The sequence below is a fragment of the Coloeus monedula genome, assembly GCF_965178545.1.
Source record: "Coloeus monedula genome assembly, chromosome: 12".
NCBI classification, from domain to species: Eukaryota; Metazoa; Chordata; class Aves; order Passeriformes; family Corvidae; genus Coloeus; species Coloeus monedula.
In genome coordinates this window covers 18,891,478-18,913,677 of record NC_138792.1, presented here as the reverse complement: position 1 = coordinate 18,913,677, position 22,200 = coordinate 18,891,478, and the positions used below count along the sequence as shown (strand labels likewise).

Below are 22,200 nucleotides of genomic sequence, written 5' to 3'. Positions count from 1 at the left end.
AGGATGGAGGAGGGGGAGAAGGGATGGAGGAGAAAGGTCTTTGTTGACATGTTGGAAAATGTGGAATATGTAATGATTTTCTCAGGAAGTCTTTTTGATGTTTGATCTTTGTTATTTTCAAGCCTTATCAGCAAAAAAAGGAGATTTAATCCAAGAAATTGAGCAGCCAGTGAGCTGGAAGTGACGTCCAGGTGTCGGAAGGACAAGTGGCTTGTGGGTGGAATTGCTTCGTTGAGGGTTTGGGCAGGACATGCTTCAATGATCTCAGCCCTGGGGAAGGTTAGCAAAGCTTGGGAAGAAGGATCCCTATTTTGGGATAACAACAGGACCCTGTGGATCCAAACATGAATCTGAAGGGAGCCAGGAGCACAGAGCCCTGAGGAGCCCTCAGCTGAGCCCTGCCCTGCAACATGCCTGGGGCTGATCCTGCTGCTCCAGAAGGACCTGCAGGACCTCTGCCAGTGCTGCTTCCCTGCCTGGGGAGTCACTGCAGCCTGAACCCCTGGCAGTGCTCCCTTCATCCCTGGAAGTGTCCCCAGCCAGGCTGGATGGGGCTTGGAGCAGCCCGAGATAGTGGGAGGTGTCCCTGCCCATGGCAGGATGTGGGGCTGGATGGTCTTTAAGGTCCTTCCCACCCAAACCATTCCATGATTTTATAAATTTGTGCCTCTTGGCTCAGTTTTGTCAGTCACGAAAAAAATCCAACGTTGCTGGAGCTGTTGTTTTCCCACCAGGAATCAGGAACTGCTTGAGTTCTGGAGGGTGAAGTGGACTGTGGTGGCCTTAATGCTTTGCTAATTAACATAACCGAGACATGGTTGTGCCCTGGGAAAGAATCCACTCCTTCCTGTCAGCCAGGTCAGCAGGAAAACACCTGAGTCATTCCCTGGGAGGAACTGCCCAGGGCAGGGGAGACCTTCCTGGAGCTCCTGCCAGGGAATGCTCTGAAGCAGGAGGGACAAAGTCAACGTTGAAATTGTATCTGCAGCTTCCTGCGGAGAGAGCTCCTCTTTCCCTATGGAACACAGATTCTGGGAAAACCAGTGAGACCAGAGAGGTGATAGAAGAGCTCTCCCTCCCCTCCCCGGGGTGTTGCAGGGGCTTCCAGGATGTTCATTCCCCTGGTGGAAAAGTTAACTTTTAATTCAGAGTGAAAATCTCTTTTCCAGCATCTTTTCCTCACCCCCAGCCTGGCTCAGTGTCGTGTTCTGCTCCTGGAGTTGTGCTGGTGCCACCACAGCCACAGTCCTGCCTTGCTCTTTCCTGGCAGTGCTGGAACACTCCAGGTTAATCAGGGGCTGACTTCCAGCAGAGCCAGTGGGAAAAAAAAACCTGAAACAGCTGCAGATCCCAAATTTCCTCCTGTGGGCTGCAAGGGTGGCTGGAGCCGAGCCTTGTCCCAGCATTTCCTTGGAATGGTGCTGAGGGTGGGTCCATCCCAACCCCCACCCAGACTTCCTGAGTGGGAATAAGCTAAATTCAGGTTGCTGTACTTGATTTATTGATTGTTTATACAGAAAAAGTGGAAAACACCACAAGGAAGAGAAGGCCAGAGCCAGGGCTGTCCGGAAGCCATTACAGCGTGATCTCACCAGGCATTTGCCCCTGGATTTGTTGAAAATGAACATTTTTCCTTGGTAATTAACATTTCCAAACATCCCAGCCCTGGATTGTGGGGTCTTTGTCAGCAAAGAGGCACAAACAGCCAGAGCTGGGCACGGACTGGGGCTGGATTTTACTCCTGGAGTTCCCAGCAATGCACAGCAGAGGTGGGACAGAGAAGGAAAGAATTCCATGGCACAAGAGGGTGCAACAGGTGGATTTCTTGCAGAACAATGCCTGTGCTCTGCTCAGGAATGCTCAACAACCAAGGATCCAGGATCAAGGGATCCAGAACCAGCCCAGAACTCACTCAATTTAAGCCTTGCTAAAACCTGGATCCTGCTGGAGCAGCTGCCCCCCAGGACCCGCTTCACACCAGCTTGTTCCAACACCCATTCCCAGGAGCACAGCCTCAATCCCCGTCCATCTTCCAGCCAAATGAGCCCCTTGGCATCCCTCCACATGGGAAAGAGATGATCCTGTGCAGGACAGTGGTGCCTCCAGTGACAGCTGAAACGTGAGGTGTCATCTCAGACGTTGGGGAAAAGGAGTGGAGAGGTTTTGGCAGGATGAAGCTCCCCGTTAGTGAACTGTCCGTTCCTTCTGCCGCTGGTAATCTGGGAGGGAGGGACAAGGAGATGATGGCCAGGGGGAATTACGTAAAATGTTCAGGAAAACACACATTTCCAAGTGGAGGCAGCGTTTGAGACCCTCTGGCTGTAAAACGGCACCCCCACCAGTAATTTCAAGTGATTTTACAGCATTTAGAACAAAAGGATTTGTTTGAAATCCCCTCTTCCCCCACTCCATGTTTTTCTTCTTAATGGCCGCTTTCCATTTTATGAAGAATCCCTGTTTGGCTTGACTTCTCCCTTTTTTTAATCCCTTAAATCTTGGAACTTTATGGGTGCAGAAGGAGAAACTGGGAGTTAACCCAGTCCTTCCCTTCACTCACAGTTCAAACATCCTTAGGGAGGGATACCCACCACTGGCACCTGTGCCAGAGCTCATCCCTATGTTACTCAAGGATAATGAGCTACTTCTCCAGCTCTAAATTACCTTTCCCATTCCCCAGCCATCCCACCTTCCTGCTCCCTGAGTTCTCCTGTGTGGGCAGATGAAGCCAGGCCTCATTATCCTGATGTGGTGCCTGATCCCAAATCAGCAGTGTCAGTGACCTTGGGCTGCTAAACTCGGGTGGAACTGGCAGGGATTTATGGAAGTTTGCTTCCCAAGGAGCATCCCAGGTGCCTGGACCAGGCACTTACTGTAGGGGAAGTACCGGACGCGCATCGTGATCTCCCGCGCCGTCTTCAGGATCTCCACAGCCTGGAAAACATGGAAAGAGGATTCCACACATTCTGTGCTGGGCTGAGAGGACGGAAGGAGGTGGATTCCCCATCCCAGCGCTCACCTTGCTGTGCTCAATGTCCTGGAAATCCACGTCGTTCACCGAGAGCACCTGGTCCCCCTCCTGCAGCCCGGCCCTGTGAGCGTCCGAGTCGGGAATCACCTGGGAAGGGAGAGCAGGGATGGCAGCAGCAGATCTCCCACAGCTCCCCTCCCACACGGCCCTGGGGAGCAATTCCAGGGGCTGGGAAGAGACCAGGAAGTGGTGCAAGATGCTCTGATGGCTTTGTGACAAATCCCAGCCCCGAGCTCGGGAGGGTGTCAGGCAGCCAGAACCTCCCTGCACACCCGGCCGGCTCAGCAGCTCCCACAGGCACAGGCAGGGTCCGGGCGGGAATGGCACAAGGATGGACACACCTTGGAGATGAAGATTCCCAGCTGCGAGGCTTTTCCTCCCCGGATGTTGAAGCCCAGCTGTGGGAAAAACCAGCAGGGAAATGCAGTCACCAGGACCCTTCCCTTGGCCCAGTTCGCTTCCCATTGCCCAGGACTCTTCTCCTTGTCCAGGACCCTTCCAATTCCCCAGGACTCTTCTCCCTGCTGTCTCCCAGATGGATCCAAGGCGTGGGTGCTGCAGTGCTCAGCCAGGCAGCAGCACCAGTCCCTCTCTTCTAATTCCTGCCACCGGGAATACCTGAGGGGCCCCTGCTCCCATTCCCCAGCAGCTCCACATCCCGAGATACGACTTCAGGAACAACCCCTCCCCCTGCCCACCGGCCTGAAATCTGCCACCCTGCCCGCCCCACGCCTGTCACAGCAGCTCCCTGTGCCAGGACGCTGCCAGTCGGGAATATCGCAATTCCAGCGCGCTTTATGCCAGGAAACGCTCTGGGAACCGCGTCCGGGAACGCGACACCGCGCCCAGGCAGCGCCAGGCCGGCGCCGCCCGCCTCACCTGAGCCCCGGGCGGCTTCTTGAGGACGATGGTGCGGGGCAGGAACTGCGTGAGCTCGTTGTTGTAGTCGGGGTGATAGACGCGCTGCGGGGGACGCGCGGCGGCTCAGCCGGGGCCGGCCCGGGCAACCCCGCCCGGCGGGGCCCCGCGGCCGCCGCCGCCGCCCCCGGCCCATCCCCCCGCTCCCCCCGTCCCGGGCTGACCTCGTGCGGCGGGACCCAGGCGGGCGGGCTCTCGTAGGGCGGCAGGAAAACCACCGGGAAGTCGTCGTAGGGCACCCGGCCCTCCATGCTGCCCCTCGGCCGCGCCGCCGGGACGCGCCCCCCGCGGCCGCACCGGGCTGCGATTGGCCGCGGCCCGCCCCTCGCCCCGCCCCTCGCCTGACGCACCCGCACGCGATTGGTTCCTTTCCGCCCTGCGCCCCGCCCCTCACGCTGTACCACCCCACCCCAGGGTTGACTCCGCCTCTGCCTGATGCACAGCTCTGCGATTGGCTGCTGCCCCGCCCCTCGGTGACGATACGCCTCGCGATTGGCTGAGACTCCACCGCTCCTGACACGCCGCCCGGTGATTGGCCGTGGCGGCGCGCGGCCCGGTTTGAACGGCGGCCGTTGTGGCGCCGCCATTGGCACGGGCAGCGGCGGTTCCAGGTCAGTCCCGCGGCCGCCCCGCGACACCGGGCAGGGCCAGGCCGGGCCCGCTCCAGCCCCGCTCCCGCCCCGCTCCCGCCCCGCTCCCGCCCCGGGGCTCCCGCTCCATCCCCGAGCCCCGGCAGGGCCGCTCCACCCCCTCTCCACCCCACCCCCGGGCAGGGCCGCTGGGGGTCCCCGCTCCATCCCCGCTCCCCCGGCGGAGCCGCCGCCCCGTGTCCCGGCCCGCCTCACGGCGCTCGTGTCCCGCAGGCCGGCGATGGTGCGGGAGGACGACAAGGGCATCCCGGTGCGCGTGGCGCTGCGCTGCCGGCCGCTGGTGCCCAAGGAGACCAGCGAGGGCTGCCAGATGTGCCTGTCCTTCGTGCCCGGGGAGCCGCAGGTGAGAGGCTCGGGGGGCTCCCCGGGGATCCCGCAGCCCGGGCGCGGTTACCAGCGCTGCCCCGTCCCTCTCCTCCGCAGGTCGTGGTGGGCAATGACAAGGCCTTCACCTACGACTACGTGTTCGACCCGTCCGTGGAGCAGGAGGAGGTTTTCAACACAGCGGTGTCGCCTCTGGTCCGAGGCATCTTCAAAGGTTTGTCCCAGATCTTGCCCGTTCGGAACCTGCTCCGCTCCGCAAAACGAGTGGGGTGTGCTCTCTGAGCCCTCTGGTTCCCGAGGCTGCCTGTGTAAGGCAGTTTCCATGGAATACCAGAATAATTTGGATTGGAAGAGACCTTAACGATCAACCAGTGCCACCCCTGCCATGGGCAGGGACACCTTCCACTATCCCAGGTTGCTCCAAGCCCTGTCCAACCTGGCCTTGGACACTGCCAGGGATCCAGGGGCAGCCACAGCTTCTCTGGGCACCCTGTGCCAGGGCCTCCCCACCCTCATAGGGAGGAATTCCTTCCTAATTTTCCTCTGGCAGTGGGAAGCCATTCCCCCTTGCCGTGTCACTCCAGGCCCTTATAAAAAGCCCTTGTCCCTCTTTAAGAATAACACAATGAATTGATAAACATCCTGTCTGGGGATGCTGCAGTGGTGCTGGGGTGGCAGAGAACTTGTGCTGTGTTTCCATTTAGCTCTAATAAAGCAACATCCAGCCTTAAAAAAAGAGCTGGAATAATCATTTTATCTGTGCTTTACAGAGTTTTCATTGCCTTTTTTTCCCTGTCTGAGTTCCTGACTGTGATCTGTACTTAAGCTGATGTAAACTGAGAATTTTCTGGAAGGGTGGTTTTCAAAAATGCAGCTTTCTGTCCTCACATGACTCATTGAGGTGCCCTTTGTTCCCCCAGGATACAATGCCACTGTCTTGGCCTACGGACAGACGGGATCTGGGAAAACTTACTCCATGGGAGGCACCTACACAGCCAACCAGGAGCATGAGCCCAGCGTGGGGGTCATCCCCAGGGTCATCAAGCTGCTCTTTGAGGAGAAACAGCATAGGCAGGATTGGGACTTCGTCCTCAAAGTTTCTTATCTAGAGGTAAAAGTTTGGTTTTTGTCAAGTTATGACTAAAGGGAGCTTTGAGGTCACCTCCTTCAGGTAACAGATACTGATTAAATCAACTCCTAAGAGTCCAGGAGGTTTTGTCAGGAACAGAATTCTGGTCCAAGGCATCTTTCCCTAAAGGGGAAATGAGTAGAATGTGATGCCAAATTAGCCCTAATTTCAGCATAACTGCACCTTTCTTTGGCTGGTAACCCAGAGCTGCTCCTCTGCTGCTTCCAGATCTACAACGAGGACATCCTGGACCTGCTGTGCCCCTCTCGGGAACGTTCCCCGATCAGCATCCGGGAGGATCCCAAGGAAGGCATCAAGGTCTGCCCTGCTGGCTGTGGGAGCAGGAGGGGGTGGCAGGGCTGGGGACTGAAGTGGTTTAGGTGTCATTTTCTGTCATCCCTAAAGCAGTGGGATGGGGCTCATCCATGTGTTGGGAGCAGCGCAGAGGGATCCGAGGGGATGGATTCTCAGGGAAAGCACAGCTTGCCAAGGAGCACATCCAGTCCTCCTGCTCATCCTCTCTGTGGTTTGTGTCCCTGGGAGCTGCCTCTCCATTCCTTTATCCACACAAATCCTCACCCCATCTGCCAGTTTCCCCCTTCTTGTGACTGGCACAGCTCCCAGCTTGGCCTGGGATATCCATGGATTTGTCTCTGGAGCAGGCAGAGGAGCTGGGGGGGGTGTTTAGGAATAGGTGCTGTGATTCCACATTCCCAAAGCGAAATTCAGAAGCAGTTTTCCCTGGGAGTCTCCATTCCAGGCCCCTGGCTGGAGGTGACACACATTCCTGGGGATGGGCTGGCACAGCCTGAGGCCGAGGGAGGTTTTTCTGATCCCAGGTGGGACAAAGAGGAAGCAGAGGATGAGCAATGTTTCCTTCCTGGCTACAGATTGTGGGGCTGACAGAAAGAAGTGTCACCTGTGCCCAAGAGACCGTGTCCTGCCTGGAGCAGGGGAACAACTCCAGAACTGTGGGATCCACGGCCATGAATTCCCAGTCCTCCAGGTCCCATGCCATCTTCACCATCTGCATTGATCAGAAGAAGAAAAATGACAAGTGAGTGTCATGGTGCAGCTGGTAAGAGGACTTTCCCAAAATCTCCTCATCGCAGTCCTGAGCTGCACTTCTCAGGGCAGTTCCATTTTTGGCTGTCTGAATTTTCAGCTCCTGGGCTGCTCCTTTTCCAACTGGGAGTTTACCTGGGAGAATAAAACAGTTTCTTTCTGCCCTAGAAATTGCAGTTTTCACTGCAAGCTACACCTGGTGGATCTTGCTGGCTCTGAGAGACAAAAGAAGACCAAGGCTGAGGGAGACAGACTCAAAGAAGGTCTGTGGGCTGGCACTGGGGGAGTTTGGGTGTCTTCTCACTTGGGAGTTAATAAAAGAGCAAAGTGCTTCTTTAACCCTTTAATCTGACTTTTTAACCTTGCTGAAGTTTTAATAAGAGCAGGAAATGAGGAGTTTGGAGCTGTTGAGGTGGCTGTGCTCACTTTGAGCTTTGTCTGCAGGAATCAACATCAACAGAGGCCTCCTGTGCCTGGGGAATGTCATCAGTGCTCTGGGAGAAGAGAATAAAAAGGGGGGATTTGTCCCCTACAGAGACTCCAAGCTGACCAGGCTGCTGCAAGGTGAGAGAAGATGATGACAAAGCCTAAATTTTCAGGTGCTTTTTAAATAACAAAGCAGGAGAAAACCCCACAGCTCAGAGCTGCTGCTGCAAAGGGATTCATTTATTTAATTCCTCACTGAAGCCAGAGCTTTCCTGGACTCTTATTTGAGGTTGCAAATGCAGTGAGATGGGCTCAAAAGGAGTCCTGCTCTCCTGCACTTTGTGTGACAGGAGGAAACAAGACAAATCCAGGGCATATTTTTGGTGGGGAGAAGGAGGAGGAGAAGTCTGGGAGCAGAGATCTATTATTGTACCTTAATTATAGCAACTCCCTGGGTGATGCCACAGCCAGAATGCAGCTCCAGCTGTCTGTGCCTTCCCTGGGATTTGTTTTCTTGGTCTGAATATCTGGTCTTTATTTTTCAGTAGCTGGGATTTGTCTTCTAATGCATTTTATTGAAATTACCCTTTAATTTGGGTGCAGCTTTGGTAATGAAATCACTGGGGTTTTTATGGTAATTACATAGTTTGGTGCAAAAGCTCTTCAGTATTTTCCATGTCTGAAAGTACCTCATTAAAAACCTGGATTGGGCTGGATGTGGGGGGTGGGTTGGGCTGGATGTGTGTTTTTCTGGTCAGTAGCTTTAAGGAGCCAATTTGTGTAAAACCAAAGGATGAAGTTCATGCAGCTTTGTGATCTCTTCTTAGCCAATAATTCCTTAAGCTGGAGAAAATTCTGGATATTCGTGGAGGTCTTGTTACTGGAGGGGAGAAGGGAGGGGCAAGCCTAAAAAACCAGGACAGCAATGGCAGAAGGAAATTATTAGGGCAACAGCTGGGGCTTCTGGGGTGAAATCTATGGTTTCAAAGCCCAACTTTGGCTTTTAAAAACCCCCTTTAGTACAGAGCTGAGTGGGCAGAGGAGAAAGTAATGAGTGGCACCAAAATCCAGCTGTTTAATCTGCGTTTTGGGGGTTGGAATCCTTGAATGATGACACTTCACTGTCATTGTTGCTCTGTGGCAGCTTTGATGCTGTTTCTCTTCCTCCCCAGACTCCCTGGGTGGGAACAGCCACACGCTGATGATCGCCTGTGTGAGCCCAGCAGACTCCAACCTGGAGGAGACCCTGAACACTCTGCGTTACGCTGACAGGGCCAGGAAGATCAAAAACAAACCCATTGTCAACGTGGACCCCCAGGCAGCTGAGCTGCACCAGCTGAAACAGCAGGTACTGGGGGATCCCTCTGGTTCTGAGCTCAGCAAACATCCAGGGAAGGCACAACCTCCCCAAGTATGCAAAATATCCCTAATGTGCATTGCTCTGTCTCTGGAGGTGGCTGGGAAGGGAATATATGGATATTTCTTGGAATTTTGCAGCAGTTGCTGTGGTTTAAATTTCCCTTCCACCCAACAAATCATTCCTTGGTGGGCTACAGGCAGAATTAGAAATACAGAGATGGTTTGGTGCCCTCCTGGCATCTCCTGCCTGCACCCAGCAGTGGGAAGGGGAAGAGTTTTCCGTGGGGTGATCCCAGAGGGAAGAGAAGAACCTTTTATTTGAGGAGTAAATTGCTTGAAATACTGTAACAACACCACTCCTTTCCACAGGCAGTGGTAAAGTGGGAATTACAGAGCAGGTGAGTCAGGAAGACCCAGCATCCATGGAGTTGCTACATTTACAAGCAATAATTCTTTGTCTCTGTAGGTCCAGCAGCTGCAGGTGCTGCTGCTCCAGGCCCATGGAGGGACCCTGCCCGTGTCTCTCAAGTAAGATTTGTTATTTCATGTCCCATGGATCTGTGCTTATCCCACTCCAGAGGAGCCTCTGGATCGCCTTAGCTCTGGGCAGTGCTGTGGAGTGAGGGGAGAATAAATTGATTGCTTTTTTTCCCCCTCTTTTTTCATCCTTACTGGAATTCCCTGGGATATTTAATTTTGTAGCAAACACCTCAAGATTGCAAAAATCTGTTGGAGGAAGTAAAAGAGGAACCACCTCCTGAATAAATACCTCTCTGTGTAAATAAATACCCATCCATCCCTCTTTTCCTCACCCCTGTACCCCTGAAGGTGGGGCAGCTCCACCTCCGTTATCCTTAAAAGCACAAAATCTGGGACAGAGTTGGATTGTGCAGCTGTTGTGCTCTGGGGATGTTTCAAAACCACGTGCATGGAGTTCACAACCTCTGTTTGGAGGTTCTTCCTGCACTCTGGAAGTGTCCAAGGCTTGGACAGGACTTGGAGCAGCCTGGTCTGTGGAAGGTGTCCCTGCCTATGGCAGGGGTGGGACTGGATGGGCTTTGAGATCCTTCCCACCCAAACCCCATTCTGGGCTAGTTATTGTAAATTATTTAGGGGATAATCATTGTTTTGGAGGTGACTTCAGTGCTGTCACAAAGCCCTAGCCAGGCCATGCTCACACCCAAACTGCTCCTCGCTGTTGCAGTGGCCTGGCCCCCTCGGAGAGCCTCCAGTCCCTGATGGAGAAGAACCAATCCCTGCAGGAGGAGAACCAGAAGCTGAGCCAGGGGCTGAGTGAGGCTGCTGGGCAAACAGCACAGATGCTGGAGAGGATCATCCTGGTAAGTTCAGCTGTCCCAGGAGAGCTCTGAATTGCTGGGAATGAATCAACAGCAGCTCCTGTCCCTGTGGCACATTGGGAATCTCTCTTTCACATTGATTCCAAGTCAGTCAGAACCAAGAGCCTTCCAGAGTCTGTTGGCCTTTAGATCTGTGACGTCAGTGGGGAAAGGGTGACCAGAATCTTTTGGTTTTTTAACATTTTAAATATTTTATTTTAATATTTTAAATCGTGTTTGCACACCTGTGCTCTCCCTTCCCCACCGTGCTTTTTTTTCCTACTGCCTGCAGTGTCCATCCCTGAAAAAATGCTGCTAAATCCCGACTGGTGGCCCTGACCATGAAAGATCTTTCAGTGCATTGATTTTCACACTGCGAATCTTCTGGTGCAAATTAATCAGCTGAGTCCTGGCTTCTACAATTCATTATCATTCTGATTTCTCCTAGACAGAGCAAGAAAATGAGAAGATGAATGCCAAGCTAGAGCAGCTCCAGCACCATGCTGTGTGAGTGTCCCCACACCCTTCTCCTGCAAAAACATCCTTGGGAATTCGATGGTTTTAGTGGGATAAACTGGATCCAATCTGCTGGGGTTTGTTCAGCCAGAATTAATTCAGAGGTTGGGTGGGGAAAGTTGTTCCTCCCTGGCATGTGTGACACAAACTGACACAAACATGCCATGGACTTGTTCCCACGTTTCCAGGTGCAAGTTGGATCTGCAGAAGCTGGTGGAGACTGTGGAGGATGAGGAGTTGAAGGAAAACGTGGAGGTGATCCGGAACCTGCAGCAGGTGCTGGCTGAGCTGCAGGTAAGGCTGAGCCCAGGGAAGGGGTAGTTGTGCCAAGTTACTCAGGAAATCTGGGATTCCACTCCAACAGCTTCCCTCAAGGAGCCCAGGAATTAAAAGTATGAAGTGATTCTTGAGATCCACTTCAGAACTGTCCTGTTGTGCTTTAGTGCTGCAGAAAGGCCACTTGTACCGCTCCTGACAGGGGGGAAAGGAGGAGTTTCCATGAAAAAACCTGATGTTGGAGATCAGAATGGATTTACAATCCCTAAATTGGATAGAGTGTTGTAAACTTGGTGATTTTTATGGACAACATAAATTGCAGGGACCTGAAATTGTCAAATAGAAGCTTCCAGGCTTTGTCTAATGGAGGAATTTCAGCTCTCCTTCACTGGACATTCCTCTGTTCTCTCCTGTGAGGAGGTGGCTCCCAGTGCTGGAGTTCAGGGAAGATTTCAAGGAATGGCTTTTCCAACCAGACAAGGAGGAGTTTCCTCCCTCTCCTCCAGGAGGAGCACAATGGTCTCCTCTTTCCAGAGAGGTTCTGGCCGGAGGAGAATCAAGTTGTGCTTTGCCATGATGTGCCAACAGTCTGTTATTTCCTTCCTTTTACTTCATATCTCCATTTTCACCCAAATTTTCTTCTCTCTGTCCAACAGAGTGAAAACGCTGCGACCACAGAAGCTGCTGCAGAGCTGCCAAACTCTGAACAGGATTCTGCAGGTGTAAGTGGGGGCTCAGCAGTGCACACCTCACTGGGGCATGGTTTTATCTCCTCATCACTTTTATCTGCTCCCTGCTGCTAATTTCCTAGCCCAAATGCTTGATAAATCATCACCCCTGTCCGTGCTGTTTTAAACTCGATGTGTTCAAGGCCAGGAACCTGTTCTCGTTTCTGAATATTTAGTTTTTTTACATAAAAATGCATTTGAAGTGCTCTGTAGAAACAGAGATGATGTCATTGAAGAGCTCTGCATTGGCCTCTCCTCATGGCTGTGTCTCCTGCAGGAAGCAGAAGTGGGCCAGGAATCCAAGAGAGCCTCCAACGACTTCAGCACCCAGCACGCCCTGCGTCAGGCACAGCTCTCCAGGGAGCTGCTGGAGCTCAACAAAGCCCTGACTCTGAAAGAGGCCCTGGCCAAAAAAATGTCTCAAAATGACACTCAGCTGGGGCCCATTCAGTCCCAGTACCAGGTAAAGCTGAAATCCTCCTTGTTCAGTTTGTTTTCCCCAGTTCATGTTGGGGAGGGAAGGGAGGAGATCTGTCCTAAGGAACCTGTTCGGATTTGGGTCTATTTATTCCTTAAACTGGATCCCTGCTCCCTTGGGCAGTTTTCCCTGCTGTGCTGGGATCTCCCATCTCTGAAATGATTCAGTGAGGATGTGGCCACAGTGACTCTGGGCACACCAAAGCTCCAGAGGGTGCTGGACCAGCCCCTGTGACCCTCACGCAGGTCTTAGATAAGGTGGTTTATCAGCCTGCTGCAGAGGAATGGGGTTTTTCAAGCTTTCTCTGTCTTAAAGCTTTGCCTCAGGGTGTCTTTTCAAGGTTTTTATTTAGAGATTTATTCCTCTTGTCCTTTCTAGACCAATATCAAGGATCTGGAGCTGGAGGTCAGCAATTTGCAGAAGGAGAAGGAGGAACTGGTCCTTGCTCTGCACATGGCAAAGAAGGACATCAACCAGGCCAAGTAAGAGGGCACTGACTGCAGCTCTGGGGGGTGTTAATGTGTCAGAAAATCCAATGTCTTGCACTTCCATGATCAGTGAAAGCTCTTTTGATGTAAAAGTGTCCCTTTAACCTGCCAGGAGCTGCAGAGAAGCCTCCTGTGGGCTTTCAGCAGCAGCAAAGGGGACAGAGGTGACATTTTTCATGGGGTGTCTCTGAAGCTGGAGAGGATTTGTTGTGGTTTCTCTCCAGGCTGAGCGAACGGCGCCGGAAAAGGCTCCAGGAGCTGGAAGCACAAATCAATGAGCTCAAGAAGAAGCTGAATGAGCAATCCAAGCTCCTGAAGCTGAAGGAATCCACGGAGCGCACGGTGTCCAAACTGAACCAGGAGATCAGGGTAACCAACAGGCACCTCTGACTTGAGCCACTGCAGACAAAGCAGCTCCCAGGCAGGAGTCCCAGAAATCCCAAACAGGAATCCCAGACAGGAATCCACTTTCTGTTTAGTCAGACTGAAAACAGCAGTTTTTGGCAAGATTGATTTGGCTACATGACCACAATAGGCAGGTGACTACTGAGATTTGGGAGGAAAAGAAGTCCAAAGTATCTTCTGGCACTTCTGATTTCTTGCCTCAGTCAAATCATTTGGCTCCACTTTGATTTCCCTAAATTGTGCCTGTGTTGGTCTTCCCTTTATGCCTAAAAAAATCCGTTTTTTAGTACTTTGAGAGTGTCCTGTGTTGGGAGTACTCTAAGATTTCCTACCTGCTGCTCCCCACACCTGGCAGGGATGGGGGGAATGGAGGTTGGAGCTCCTCAGAATGTAAATCCTGGATAATTCTTCCAGCCACTGGTGTTTTTCAGGAAATGAAGCAGCAAAGGGTGCAGCTGATGCGTCAGATGAAAGAAGACACTGAGAAATTCAGGCAGTGGAAGCAGCAGAAGGACAAGGAAGTGATCCAGCTGAAGGAAAAGGTGAGCAAGCAAGCCCCTCCTGCTGTTCCTCCCTCCAAAGGGGTGCTGTGAGGTTGTTTAACTGGCAAGCATCAGTTAAAGCACTGGAAAAGTGCTGGGAATGCTTTGAAGAGGAGCTTGGCTCATGTGGCTGCCACCTTTCACCACCTGAACTTGTTCATGGCTGGAGATCTTCAAGCTCACCACAGCTGTGAATCAGCTCTAAGGCAGAAGGCAAAAATAGTCAATATTTGAAGGATTTAAAGCTGTAGGGTTTGGCCCCAGCATGGGAGGTTTTTAAACTTCCAAAGGAACCTTGGACCTGCAGGTTGATGAAATCCAGCTGCTTGTGGTGGCTGAGTGCAAAGGGCAGCAAACACCTGGAGTTCGGTGTCACAGCAATTCCTGCCCCTCAGTGCCTCACGATGCTGGGGCTGGAACCCTGGGGCTGCAGCCTTTCCTTTGTCGTGGAAAATGGGACTTTTCCAGCTGTTTTTCCTTGCAGGACCGCAAGAGGCAATATGAGCTCCTCAAGCTGGAGAGGGATTTCCAGAAACAGGCCAATGTCCTCCGGCGCAAAACAGAGGAGGTGAGGAGCCAACATCTCCTGGAAATTCCCAACCAATCCCTAAAGTCTGCCAGGTGGGGCTGGAGGATGGAACAGGATACACAGAAACCTCTTAAAGGAATTTAGAAGCTGGAAAGAAAAGCTTTTCTCTCTGTGGAGAAATCCCTATTTCTGCATTGTAGCCTTTGAGGCATCCCAGTTAAATTTGCTCCTTAGAGGCCAAATACCTCTGGGTACCAGATGACTCTGAGTCCCAGGCTTCTGTGGCAAATCCATGTGGATGCCCAGGGTAGGACGTGGGAAATGAGTTTGGGTGGTGGATCTACAAGGTTGCAGCTCCAAATCCTTTCAGGATGGCTTTGTAAAAGAAATGCATCTTTCACCCCTCATTTTGGGCGTTTTCTTCTACCTTCAGGCCTAGAAGCAGCATCTTCTCTGTAAAGGAGGAATGGCAGCAAAGGAAATAAATCAAGGAGAGGAGTCCTTGAGTTAAAGGAGGATAAATTGAGATTTATTAACCTTGTGCTGTCACTGTCCCAGTGTTTGCCGTGGGCTGGGAATCCCTCGTGTTTCCAGCTGTTGCAGATGATTTGCAGTCCCTGTTCAGCTCTTTGTGGAATCTCTTCCAGGCAGCAGCTGCCAACAAACGCCTCAAGGATGCCCTGCAGAAACAGAAAGAGGCGGCGGATAAACGGAAGGAGACCCAAAATCGGGGCATGGAAGGAATTGCTGCACGAGTCAAAGTGGGTGGCAGCGTTTTTGCATCCCAGCACTGGGCAAACTGGGATTTGGGGTGGGTGCTGCTGGCCTTGGTGGCTGGAGCACAGCAGGAGGAACAGGGAATTGCATTGGGATTATTCAGTTTCTCTGAAATGCCTTCACGGAGAAGGATTCAGACCTGGAGCTGAGATCAGCCGCTGGGTTTTGGGGGTTATTTTTCCAGAGCTGGCTTGCAAATGAAGTTGAGGTTCTTGTCAGCACTGAAGAGGCTCGAAGACACCTGGCAGACCTGCTGGAGGACAGGAAAATCCTGGCAAAGGAGCTCCTTCAGCTGAAAGAGAAGAAGGAGGCTGGAGAAAACCCCCCTCCAAAGCTCCGGGTAAGAGGGAAACTCTCCTTTTCCCACCCCACACCTCTGGCTGTTCAGCAATATTGGGTTCATTATTCTCACTCCTACTTGACCTGTTCCCTTAGGAGATAGGGATGGAGCCCATCCTTGGCTACCCTTGTGGGAGAAAGGGTTAATGTTCTTGTGCTCTGACATGTCAGGGACAAGAGGTGCTGAAGGAACTTGTTGCTTAATGGAATTACAGAAAATTTTGTCCCCGAAAGGGCAGTCAGGCTTTGGAGCAGCTGTCCAGGGAAGTGGTGCAATCATCACCCCTGGAAGTGTCCAAAAAACATCTGGGTGTGGCACCTGGGGACATGGGTGACCTGTCAGTGTTGGGGCAATGGTTGTTCTCGACACTCCTGGGGAGCTTTTCCACCCTCAAGGACTGTGAGGGACATGAGTGGGTCACACCCTTTAGCAAAGGCTTTTGGGAGGGAGCACTGGAATTGCAGCTGTGGGGAGATGCCTGGAGGCTTTTCCAGCTGGAATGCCTGTAACTGTGGGATTTCCTCCCCTGTTCCTGCCCCGTACCCGTGCTGTGACCCCACAGAGGCGCACGTACTGCCTGGCCGACCTGCAGGCCCCGGACATGGATCTCTCCATCTCCAAGCAGATTGAGAGCCTGCAAACGGAGATGGAGCTCAGGTAAGGCACTGCCACACAGCCCATCCACACAGCCTTGCCTCTGGCTCTCCCCTCCTTTCCATCCCAACTCTCTGGGAGGTGGAAGAGGATGAAAAACACGCAGGCTGATGCTGGAAATGATGAGGGAAAGGTGTGGGTTTTCCTGGCTGGAATTTTTCCAAAATGTGGGGAAAATACTCAGTCGCTTAGACTGGGGTTCTTGAGCTGTTGGTGAGCACTTCTGGGGGAAAAACCTCCACTTTTATTTGGGAATGTGAAGTGGAGGCAATATGGAGGGGAACAATGCAGGCTCCAGGTGCTCTACTGAGCAGCAAAAATCTCAATTTAAACTATTTTATTTAATATTCTGGGAACAGTAACATTAGCCCAGACACCAGCCCGGGTTTTCTCCTGTGTTGTAACTCCAAATCCATGGGTTCTCCCCCAGGAGTGCCCAGATAGCAGACCTGCAGCAGAAACTCCTGGATGCAGACAATGGAGATCGGGCCAAGCAGCGCTGGGACAGCATTGCCACCATCCTGGAGGCCAAATGTGCTCTGAAGTATCTCTTGGGAGAGGTAAACCTTGGCTTTTCCTCTTTTATCCCTAAAAGCAAAGGCTCTAAGTCTGCTTAGCCACAAATGAAAGGAAGGAACCAAAGGAATTTGAGTGGAGCTCTCCTGTAGCGGATGAGGTTTATTCCCCTCACAAGTTTGGATTAAAATGTTATTTACTGGGGAGAGAAATGTGAAAAACAGGGAAGGGGGAAGTGGAATAGATGAGGGTCTGGAGACAGCAGCTAAAGCTGAGCTTATGGGTGACTTACATGGGAATGGGCAAATGGGAAAAGACAAATTTCAGAAGTGGAAGAGAAGAGAAAAATACTAAAAATTCTTCCTGAACAAGCAGGGAAATGAGAGCAGTGCTGGCTGAGGTCAGGGGAGCAGTGGAATTGGTGTTGAGCTGGGAAAAACTTGCACAAGACTGGTGATGGGGAAGAGTAGGAAGTGGGGTGTTGTGGGATCAGGGAAAGAGCAACTAAGGACAGAATTACCTGTTGCTCCCTGGTGCTTGGAAATCAAAGGAAAAGGGTGGAAAGAAAAACACTTTGTGTGCTGCAGGAAAGGGAGGTGAATTCAGAGCTGTGAACAACACCCTCAGCTCCCTGGTTTGCCCTTCCAAAGTGTCTGGCTCTGAATCTCCCTGCCCTCCTTGGTGCTGAGGGCTGGTCCAGCTCCTGGGGTGGCTGGAAGTTACAGGGAGGCTTCCCCTCCATACTGCAGCACCTGTGCCAGCAGGGAATCCCTGTGCCAGCAGGGAATCCCTGTCCCAAGCCATCCCTTGCTCTTGTTTTCCAGCTGGTCTCCTCCAAGGTGCAGGAGAGCAAACTGCAGAGCAGCCTGGAGCAGAGCCAGGCCAGCTGTTCTGACGTGCAGAAGATGCTGATGGAAGAGAGGAACCACACAGCAGAGCTGGAGACAGCCTTCCAAAATCAGATTTTGGTGCAGGAGCAGCAACACCAAGAAAAGGTGAATCACAGCTCATGGAAATCTTGGAGTCTGGGACTGATCTCCAGGTCTGCTCAGGGAGAAAGGCAAAGGGGATGTGCTGAAAGGAAGCTGGTGCTGAATATCAAGTCAAATTTTGCTGGATTTTTGCAGATGGTCCATTAAAAGCCAAAGAAATCCCTGTATTTATCCTGTGCAAATTGGTTTACTCAGTAATGTTCCTCCTACTTTAAGTGAGGATGTTACAAGATCACTTTTCAAGTAGGTCAGGGGGGAATTGTGCTGGAAGTGGCAGGAAGTTCCCCTGAGCCTGGACTTTGATGCCAAGTGTTTCTTTCAGGAATTCACTCCTGTTTATTCCAACTTGCTTGTAGGTTCTGTACCTGCTCAGCCAATTCCAGCAGAAAGAAGCAGCAGATAAGAGATTGGAAGATTCCCTGAACGAGCGGGAGAAACAACTGCAGGAGCGACTCCAGTTCCAGGTGCAGTGGCTGGGTGTGGCTGGGATCCTTTGGGATACCTGGAATAGAGCAGGATTGTGTATTCCCTTTGCAGAAGCCTGCATGGGGTGGTTGCTGTGCAGGCTGGAATAGCCCTGGGGATTTTCTCTTATTTCTCTCCAATGAAATAAATTTCCTCTTGACCTACAAACAGGAGGAAGAGCTGGAGAAAATGAAGGAGATGTGTGAGAAGAACCAGGAACTGCTCCGGGAAAATGACACTCTGAAACAGGTAGAGCCTTGTACAGACACCAGAGCCCTGTGGCAGTTGGGTTTGTGGATTTTGCAGAGCTGATTCTTGTCTCTTCTGACAGAAACTGCTGCTCCTCCAAGTTGCCAGTGGCCAGAAGCTCCGGCACATCCAGCAAAGGCCACCTGAGTCTCCAGACTCTTCTTTTGATTATGTTCCACCCAAAGTAAGAGGCTGCACAGTTTGTATTGCACCTGAATTCTTTGCTAGAGTTACTCTTGGCTACTGATAATGTGGTTTTTTTCTTTCTCCCAAGCTGCTTTTGCCAGGCACTTGTTCTGCTCATTGAAGTGGCCCCTTCTGTCCTTTCCAGAAGACCCAAATACCTGCATTAGTTTTTTGATTAACAAACAGACAAACCCCCAAACCTGTTTCCTCATTGTAATTCTGACTCTGTATCCTCCTTCACAACCCAGGTTGTTTTTCTGTAGCATTCCCAGTCTTTAAATTGTGGAGCAAGGCATGTGTGTCACAGCAAGGTCTGCTGCTTGGCAAAGAGACAAATCTTAGTGCTGGGAGGAAGAAATGATTTAAAACTCTTTGGACAGGAGCGTGACACTTGTTTTTTTTTTCCACGTGATGTGACAACAACTCAGACTTCCAAGGATTTGTCATCAATAGTTTAAATCGATTGAATTTTCAATCCTGATAATTGGATCTTTTTTTTTCCCCCAACCTTCTTGGCTCTGAGGGACTCTGAAAACCTTAATAAAATAAAATAAAACCTTATTAAAATATAAAAATTATTAATAAAATATAACAGTGTGATTTTTTTGGGTGGCCTAACCCCTCGTGCTCCTGTGTTACAGCCCAAGAGCCGCCGGCAGACCACGGCCAAGCCCCGGGCACCCAGCCCCGAGGTGGATGTGGAGGAGCTGCTCTCTGACTCTGGGGAACTGAATGATTCCGACTGGCTTCCTGGGAAAGCAGGCAGAGGAGCAAGGAAAAACCTCATGGGGGTAAGATCCAGCTGCCCTTGGTCCAGTGTCTGCTGGGGAATCATTTGCTGTGTCCAAGGATTGGGTATGGAGCGGGGAGATGTGGTGTCTCCACTGCTCTGAGTGGCAGAAATGGGTTATTTGGGTGCCTTGGGATATTTGTGACCTTCCCACAGACACAGCAAAGGTCAGCAGTCAGCAACACCTTTCTGGACAGGTTTTCCCTGTCCAAGTCACCTTGTCCCATGAGAGATGTGTTGTGTCCTGCTGCCTGTGCCTGAGCTGGCCTCTGCTTCAGGAACAGCCCTAAGAGCAGCCAGATCCCTGCAGGGAGCCTATTTTAGGGAAAAAACAAACAAAAAAAAGGGATGGCCTGTTGTGGATCCCTGTTCCCTCTGGGAATCTGCAGCTTCCAGTCCTGACAGAGCCTTGGCTTCCATCTGTCTGTGTCAGTCTGGAGCTTCAGCCTTGTGGCTCAGAAGATTCCTGAGGCGTTTGGGGTTGGAGACTCCCTCCTTTTGTGGAAGTGTGGCACAGAAACTGGGATCCTTTGAGATCACCTGAAATCAGGCACTGAATAGCTGGAGGTGCTTATCCTATAGATCCTGAAGATGGATCTGTAGGCAGAAGGATTTTATTCTGGGTATTAGGAAGAGAATTATGCTGGGAGGTAGGACTGGCAGCGAAACACTTCTGGGGCAGCTTGGGGGTGTCCCTGTCCTTGAGATGCCACAGCTGGCGGGAGCTGGAGCATTCCAGGAGCATCCTGGCCACTGGATCCCCCTTCTCTTGCAGTGCTCGTGCAAGGGCCGCTGTGGGAACAGGCAGTGTGGCTGCAGGAAGCAGAAGTTGGGATGCACCGACAGCTGCAGCTGCACCGCAGCCACGTGCAGGAACAGGGACCACGGCCTGGTGAGTGCTGCTGGCTCTGGGGGTGCCTCAGGGGCTGCAGGGCCTGGACTGGGGCTGGAGCAGAGCTGGATGAAGGGAAAATTCCCACACAAGCATAGTTTGTCCAGACAGAGCACATGCACTTTGCTGAAGCTCTGTGAACATCACTAATTAGTGCCTCTCTGGTAACTGAGGACAATTTTCCACTGCAGGACCAGGCTCTGCCACTGAGCACAGACATGTGGAGATTCACAGCAGAGATTTTCCTGCTCCCACTTCTCATCCACAAATCTGAGGACAAATAATTTCAATTTTCCTTTTGGACTCAGTAAATTAAACTTGTGTCTTTGGCTTCAGACAACACAAAACCTCGACTCATTCCCGGATTTATTTTTAAGAAGGGAAGAGATGGTTTGGGGAGGGGGCTGTAGCAGCAGAAAGGTCCATGAGAAACTGATGTTCATTGGGGAAGTTGCTCCTAGTGGGAATTCTGCTCTTGGATCTCAGAAATCAAGTGGGGATATCCCACAGTGCTTTAATTATTGCCTATGGAGCCCTAGCCTGAGCTGCAGCATCCTGTGGAATACTTCCCAGCCAGAGAGCAGGGGGCTGTGGTGGGAAGGGATGGGATGGATGTTCTACAAGAGCTTCACCCTCTGCTGCCCCTCAGGAAACCACAGCATGTGAGGAGCACAAAAGGGACTCGGAAGGGTCCTTGAAGCTGGAAGACCCCACGGAGGTGAAAGCAGGAGAGAGCTTCTTCCAGCCCGTGTGTGTCACTCCAACCACAAAGGTATTCCCAGGGAGCAGGGACAGCAGAGCTGCTGGATGAGGGATCTTGGAGGGAAATCCCCCCAGAGGAGAAGCTGCTGCTGGAAAACTCTGCACAACTGCAGGCAGCTCGTGTGGAAGGTTTGAGTTTGCTGAATTCCTATGTTTCCACACTGAAATGATGCCACAGGCTTGCCATGTTTTCCTGCAGCACTTTCAGCGAGGAGAGAGGGGAAGTGAGGAGCAGGGTAAAATCACATCTGTCCATGTGCAAAGTGACCTTAAGCTGTTGTGCTCTCTGACCTGGCACATCTCATTTTGCCTCAGCTAAACGAATTCCCTTGTCCCATTGGAACTCACCATTCCAACTGCCGTGTCTTCCTGCTGAATCTTGATATTTGGTCCAAAAATTTGTCTTTTTCTTGACTTGAGTAAAAAAATGAAGCAACTCTTGAGGCTGGCCTGGCACTTTGTGTCCTGCTGCCTCTGGTGGGTCACTGCAGCAGTGACTAATGCTGGAGATTGTTCCTTGTTTCCCACAGGTCCTGCAGGACATCACAGACCAGGAGGTGCTCCTGAAGATTCCCAGTGCTGCAGCCTCCCTCCTTGGGAGGGATGAGGAGTCCCAGGAGAACCAGAACCCCTTTGGGAAGAAGAAGAAGAGGATGCTGAGCAGTAACATCAGCTTCTTCTCAGGCTGCACCCCCATCAAGGAGGAGTTTAACTGACCTGGAGCTTTCCCATCCCTTTAGGCCATGTTCCTGGTGACTTTTGAGGGAGTTGGACTCTCTTGCTGGAGCAGCAGCTGCTGCCCCTCAGCAAGGGAGTCAAACCCTGCTTCTTGCTGGTCATGTCTCTGTAAATATTTGTGTGTTGGGGCCAGGGGCAGGGTAAGAACCTTTCCTCTGGAATTCCTGGAGTGAATGGAGGTGATTTTCCCGGTGCTTGTTGCCAGTTCCCTCCCTCCTCCCGAGCTGTGAACGCTGGGTACGGTTTCACCTGTAACCTTGAACAAACTTTGCCTTTGCACTGGAGCTCTGCTCCTTCTTCTTCTCATGGAGCCTGGAGGAACTTTTCCAGCTGCCCTGGGAGATCATGGAGCGAGGAGGCCCTGGCTGAAGTCTTAAACCAGCAGCTCTGAACTGGTCAGCGTTCAGTTCAGCTGACCAGTTTCTGACCTCCTTTGGCTGCTGGACTGTCCTTATTCTATGAACTTAGACACCTAACCTATGTGAATAATGCAGGAATTTTAACTCTGGTTTGTAGTTTTAATAAAGGAATTACTAAAGAAACCTGGCTTGGAGTTGGAATTATTGTGCACAACAACCCCCAGCCCCCCTGGGCTCTCTGCACTTAAACTTGGTCTCAAAACCAGTCCAGGAGTTGCTGCC

The 22,200-nt window shown here is 51.8% G+C and overlaps 2 protein-coding genes across 2 annotated transcripts; one reads left to right on the top strand and one right to left on the bottom strand.

Moving 5' to 3' along the window:
• Window positions 1-1,493: 1,493 nt before the first annotated feature.
• PDZD11 (PDZ domain containing 11) lies at window positions 1,494-4,232 on the bottom strand. Its single transcript, XM_082289311.1, has 6 exons — window positions 4,111-4,232; window positions 3,908-3,991; window positions 3,370-3,426; window positions 3,017-3,115; window positions 2,871-2,931; window positions 1,494-2,219 (listed from the first exon to the last, which is right to left on the bottom strand). The coding sequence occupies exons 1-6, from the start codon at window positions 4,195-4,197 to the stop codon at window positions 2,185-2,187; spliced, it is 423 nt and encodes a 140-aa protein (XP_082145437.1). The 5' UTR covers window positions 4,198-4,232; the 3' UTR covers window positions 1,494-2,184.
• A 584-nt stretch (window positions 4,233-4,816) lies between these two features.
• KIF4A (kinesin family member 4A) lies at window positions 4,817-21,537 on the top strand (the record flags this gene model as incomplete). Its single annotated transcript, XM_082289190.1, has 30 exons — window positions 4,817-4,939; window positions 5,020-5,134; window positions 5,841-6,031; window positions 6,278-6,367; window positions 6,940-7,106; window positions 7,283-7,377; window positions 7,559-7,678; window positions 8,713-8,888; window positions 9,366-9,427; window positions 10,104-10,239; window positions 10,685-10,743; window positions 10,941-11,046; window positions 11,685-11,750; window positions 12,034-12,219; window positions 12,613-12,716; window positions 12,947-13,091; window positions 13,559-13,669; window positions 14,154-14,237; window positions 14,846-14,959; window positions 15,160-15,315; window positions 15,878-15,972; window positions 16,400-16,529; window positions 17,310-17,480; window positions 17,834-17,941; window positions 18,114-18,191; window positions 18,274-18,375; window positions 19,019-19,168; window positions 19,943-20,059; window positions 20,709-20,831; window positions 21,352-21,537. 30 exons carry the CDS (start codon window positions 4,817-4,819, stop codon window positions 21,535-21,537), a joined length of 3,666 nt encoding a protein of 1,221 aa, XP_082145316.1.
• Between the last annotated feature and the right edge of the window lie 663 nt (window positions 21,538-22,200).